This window comes from Pyxicephalus adspersus, chromosome 10, assembly GCF_032062135.1.
Source record: "Pyxicephalus adspersus chromosome 10, UCB_Pads_2.0, whole genome shotgun sequence".
NCBI classification, from domain to species: Eukaryota; Metazoa; Chordata; class Amphibia; order Anura; family Pyxicephalidae; genus Pyxicephalus; species Pyxicephalus adspersus.
The window spans coordinates 57,304,247-57,310,241 of NC_092867.1; the positions used below are offsets into that span (position 1 = coordinate 57,304,247).

A 5,995-nucleotide genomic window follows, 5' to 3' on the forward strand; every position below is an offset into this window, starting at 1 on the left:
CACTAAATTCGAAACAGGTCCCTCATTAATAATGAGAATTTTAAAATGTTTCGTTTTGTGTCAGTCTATATTTGCTACGACAAAATGGCCGCCGCTGGTTTACAAAGAGGAGATCTGTGGTAAGTTTGTTCTCTAGTGTCTGCTCTGGAGTATAATACACCAACGGGAGAAAAGAGACAACTCCTAGTACTCAGTGACCAACTTGGCTGCAGGAGGTCGGCGGCCATTTTTATGTAGCTCATCTAAGGAATCCAAAACTACATTCTTATTTCTTCCCTTAGGAACAGCTTCTGACGGGGTTGAGGCTGGAGAATGTCCAGTGAGGAGGAGGTAATATTGTCTTCTTATTATGAGTCAATGGGATCCCAACACTCTTTGTGTACTATTTAGGATCATGTTGCCTCAGCAAACCCTCACCTACCTACTTAAGATGTAGAACATTATTTGGTGAGTTGTGCTGGGGGGTATTTCCCTGGCAGACCCTATCCATGTCGTATAGAAATGCGTTAATTTATTTCCTATTTCACCACAATAAAAGGGGAAAAAAGCACAATGGCTCAGTAGCAAATCATTGCAAATGTTGTGTTTGGCCAGATTAGCTGGACGTCCGAAGAACAGCACGTCGCTGTACGATATCTGACATTGTGTTCGATCGGATTTACTAGATCGTTTGTACATAGAACACAACTTGTCTACTTCTGATCAATATTAGCTAACACATCCAAACAGAAGCCCAAAAATAGGTCTCCTGCCATTGGGGAGATGTGAATTTCTATTTAGATGCACTTGAAGGACCTGATTTAATAAAGCTCTCCAAGGCTGGAGATGATACACTTTCATCAGTAAAGCTGGATGATCCAGCAAACCTGCAATGGATCTGGTCAGGAATTGAAAACATTTGCTAACAAATGACTTTTAAGAAATCCATTCCAGGTTTGCTGGATCACCTAGCTTTACTGATGAAAGTGTATTCTCTCCAGGCTTAGAGAGCTTTAATAACTCATTGAATGAGGCTTTCTCCTCCCGTCCCGTCAAGGTGATGTGTTGTCAGCTGTGTGATTTTTAATGCATGGGACAAATGTTTAATATTTGTACCCTGATGTTGTTTTCTGGCCTGCTAGATGCAGACCTCAGATGTATATCCCTTATGTTTGACTCCATATGAACACCGCGTTAGTTTGTGATTCTCTTCCAATATTTCCAGGGAGGGCTGAAAATTGTGGTCCCTACCTGTCCTGCACCGATTATCCACCTTCTCATTTGATTGATTGCTGCATTAGGTACAACCAGTAATAGTAGTCTGATAAATGAGCAGAGGGATGGGTTTGGGATAGGACATGACCATGACCAATGACGTATTACATGACCAGTAAATGGAATGAAAATGGTTCCTACTGAGAATTTCCTATATGAAATTATTCTCTATTACCTCTCTTACAGTTTTAGTATTGCCATCCTATGTTGAGGAATAAATGGAATCAACCCCTCAAGATGGCTCACAGAAATGATAAAATATGGATAAAGCAATATTGAACAGTGTGTGGACATAATTTAGTTAAAATTAAGTGGTGTTGTCCTTCTGACAGCAAAAGTTAATGTCCTATATGCACCCTTTTTAGCCGGGCACACCCCCCGGCACTTTTCAGTAACCACACGGCTTTCCCAGAAGAATACTGTATATGATCTACAATTCCAAATTGTTTACAATCCTTATTTGCATTTTTTTTAAATTGACATCACATTGTTCATTTTTTTACAGTATGAACTTTACAAAACAGTATAGATCGGGACACAAAGAGGAGTGGAGGAGTTTAGAAGGATACAAGGGACTGTATGAGGATGTCATGATGGAGAACCAGCTGCCCCTCACATCACTAGGTAGGAGGAGACTTTCATTCCTTGTAAGACATTTTACGTTTTAAAAAGCATCCTAGTTTATATGTGGTTAATGTCCTTGATATAGGGGACCTCAAGTGTGTCCCCTGACATTACTAAAGGGCTGCACATAAGTCAGAGAATGTTATATGCAACAGTAGAGTCCAGAAACCTATCATGCGAGTTGGAGAATATAATAGACTGCAGACGAAAGATGTGCTTTCTTTTATTGGCCCAAGCCAAGGAAAGAATTCTAAGTAAGAAAAACGAACTACATGCTGCAGTTACAAAATAAAAGCCAGGTTGGCAGCCGTGGTCCAGATACATTCATCTTCTGATATAAAGACATGGAAACGGGCAGCATGGTGGCTCAGGGGTTAGCACTACGGCCTTTGCAGCGCTATGTCCTAGGTTGGAATTCCCAGCCAAGACACTATCTGCATGGAGTTTGCAGGTTTTCCCCGTGTGCGTGGGTTTCCTCCGTGTACTCCGGTTTCCTCCCACATCCCAAAAATATGCAGTTAGATTAGGTTTGGTTTCCCCCTAAATTGACCTTAGACTACATTAATGACATATGACTATAGTAGGACACTCCTTTGAGGGACAGTTAGTGACATAACTATGGACTTTGTACAGCGCTGCATAATATGATGGCGCTATATAAACACTGTATAATAATAATAACAATGTATTCAGTCAGCGTGTGTGTTTCTTACAGATGGATCCAGAAATACCCCAGAGAGATGTCCCCGTCCTCTGTTTTCCTGGGACTCCACACATCAACATCAAGAGATCCCTCAAGACGATATGGTATATAAATGGAGAGTCCTATTAAGTAATACAGTGAATCTACGTTATATGATGACAACGCACTAAAATTATTTATTTGAATACAATTATTTTTTCTCAGGTAACATAGTGTACCAATACATATTTCAGGGTGAAAATTTTTATGATATTAAAGTTGAAGTAAAGGAGGAAGCGGAAGATCTGGATGTGATCAATGATGATGAGCCTTTTAAGACGGAGGAAATCCCTCCTGAGATCAGCACAGGTAATTAACACCAAATCCAAGATATAGTCCCAAATTCTCATTGTTTAATCATCACAACAATCTGTTTTTTGCTTTTCTAACAGATGGGCCCAGCGACAAAAATACCCCAGAGAGATGTCCCTGTCCTCTGTATTCCTGGAATTCCCAACAGAAACATCAGGAGATCCCTCAGGAGGATCAGGTAGATGGAGCTGAATGTCTTTATATAATATGGCTACGGTGGAGGAGTTCAAGCTTCATTCAGTTCCTTTGCCATGTGTTTATTTTCTAACAGTAACTTGTGTCATGTGACCAACCTACTATTTGTAGTACTGACTCGGACACTTTTATAGAAAGTTAGAGCCAAAAAAAGTGGGTTCTTTTTTAGCTGTTTTGTGAGTAAATATGGAATATTGTACATACATGTATTTTAATTTTTAATAGCTAGGTGGTTCTTGACTTTTTTATACTTAAATGTTTTTCTTAAGTTAATGAGTCCTAGTAGGCACATCCTTACTGGGTTTAAGGACTGTTGTTCTGTTTTTGCTGATAACCCACAGTGCTCTGGTAATCCTTTGTCATTTCTTTGGAAAAAAAGATTGTATAAATAAAGTAATATAGTATAAAGGTTAAAATATATATTATTATAAAATTAAATTGGCTTAAAAATCTTATACAATTTCCTCCTAACCTACCAGTTTACCAGTGATTATGCTGTGTTGCAGAATGTGCTGTATGTAGTCATTTAGTGGATCTCATATAGCAATAATATTCACTTATAGATTTTATTTTGTGTTATCGGTTACCCAGAATGAAAATCTGATTTATATTAAAGTTCAAGTGAAGGAGGAAGCAGAAGAGATGTATGGGAACGATGATGATCCCTATAAGGAGGAGGAAATCCCTCAAGAGATCGTCACAGGTGGGAAATAGGTGGATCACTAAATACCTAAAAATTATAATAAAAATAAATAAATAAATTACCACATAGAACTGACACACCTGAGGTTTGCAACCACTGAGACCAAATCTGAGATTACATGTTATTTTTCTCAAAAGCTTTATATTTGCTTACCCAGCCCTCATCAAAGGTGGAGGAATGATTAAAAAATCTATTTTGTGATAAACATTATGTGAGCAATAAATGGTGATTTTGAAACAGTTAGGGTGGTGGAAGTATCAAATGAATACATTTCAAAAATACCAAGGACACAAGTCACAAGCACTATGTGGAAAAATAAAGACCTGTGTTAATTTACGAGAGGGTGACAGTGGCTTTGGTGGAATAGGCTAAGATGTAACCCCATAATCTCATTGGGGACAGCGCCTATGCTAAAGCGCGAAGTATTAAACCAACTGCAGACTTAGACAGCAGGCACCTCTGGGTTATTTGAAATACTCTGAGATGCACCAACTTCTGATGCTGGCCAGAATAAATATAACATTTAACAAAAGAATAACTAATGAAAGTCAAAAAAAAGTGTAAAAGAGAAAAGATTTAAAAAAAGAGAGTGGAGATTTTCACTTTTCCAAAGTTTTTCATATTTTATGAAGTTGATCAAATATTTTAAAATAGGTCTGAAAGATCATAGTACAATATCTGAAGCAAATTGGTTTAGGTTTAAGGAGTATGAGATTGTATCCAATGAAGCCATGGGTTACAAATTTTCTCCAACTGGGACTTTAATAAACCGGCAAGTTTAAGAGTTGCACCAGAAATGGAAGAAGAATGCAGGAGTGTCACTATTACAATAATATCATTAATATTTATTACAAATAAACCTCTGCCCAGGCCAGAGAAACACCAAACATATTTTAATGACACTGAATGCATACAAGCCTTTCTTAACCAAGGTTACTTCAAAGGTTGCTAGGGGTTCCTTGAACTGTGGCTGGCCTCCCATTTGATGACACCTTCGTAGTTTTGGGGCAAACACCACTTAGCAGAGTCAGCTCAACTACTCTAATGATGTTTTTAGGTGTCTATAAGGACACCTAGTCATCACCGCAAAGGGACACTTCCCCAATATGTTGATTTTATCAGGGGTTTTTCAAGATATGAAAAGTAAGAGCTGCATCAGGTTAAGGAGGTGAGCAAGACTTACCCAAAAAATGTTTATTTTGCAACCCAGCAAAGGGGAAATACATTTGCCTGAGAGACCTAGGCTATGTGATACATACCAGTCCCTCCAACTTTCCTAACAAGAATTTTTTTTCTTTTCCACAATCTGTTAGGAACATTCTACGGTCAAATGGAAGCAGATCAAGTGACTTAAACACAGATTTTCATTTTAAATTGCTTCTCAGTGCCTTCATATTTGCAGAGAACATCATTGAAAGACTGAAAAGGTTGTGGTGTACGAAAGGCAAAACTTAAATTTCTGAAAATTAAATTTGGTCCTTGTTAGTTCACTTTTCCATGAAAAAGCGATCAGTGTTTTTAAATCTTAAATGCTAGCATGGAAGGAATTCCATGGTATGGAAGCAAAGCAAGGAATTGATAATTATCAGTACACCAACCATGGAACAGTGTTGCCTACCAAACTTATGATTCTAAAAACGAATTTTATTTTAGGTCATTTTAAGTTTTTTTACCTATTTGGGAATTAGATCTAATGAAAAAAAATATTCCAAGTATTACTTGACTTTAAGTTCTGTGTTGAACATGTTTTCATGAGGAACATTGTTCATTTCCTTGCTTTAGGGTTTAGGTAAATTATACACTGCCAGAGAATATTAGCTGACATACCCGGGTATTACTGAGCAAGTGGCTAGACAATATGATTTTGTTAACCTCACAGAGCAAGTTAAAAAGACAAAAAGTGTATTACATGCAGGTTTTTTCCATGCTGTTCTTTTACTGCTGACTCACTGGATAGTTCATATTTTATTATTATTATTATTATTATTATTAAGAAACAGGATTTATATAGCGCCAACATATTACTCAGCGCTGTACATTAAATAGGGATTGCAAATGACAGACTAATACAGATAGTGATATAGGAGGAGAGGACCCTGCCCCGAAGAGCTTACAATCTAGTAGGTGGGGGAATTTCACACACAATAGGATGGGAGATATGTAGT

The 5,995-nt window shown here is 37.7% G+C and overlaps 1 protein-coding gene across 1 annotated transcript in view; it reads left to right on the forward strand.

The window, feature by feature from the left end:
- The window catches only part of LOC140338895 (uncharacterized), a 48,397-nt gene that overhangs the window by 39,471 nt on the left and 2,931 nt on the right, over positions 1–5,995 (forward strand). Inside the window, exons 16-21 of the mRNA XM_072423213.1 lie at positions 195–330; positions 1,760–1,878; positions 2,594–2,685; positions 2,815–2,929; positions 3,013–3,110; positions 3,719–3,830. Coding sequence (XP_072279314.1) covers positions 195–330; positions 1,760–1,878; positions 2,594–2,685; positions 2,815–2,929; positions 3,013–3,110; positions 3,719–3,830 — 672 coding nt within the window. The remainder of the gene's footprint in view (positions 1–194; positions 331–1,759; positions 1,879–2,593; positions 2,686–2,814; positions 2,930–3,012; positions 3,111–3,718; positions 3,831–5,995) is intronic.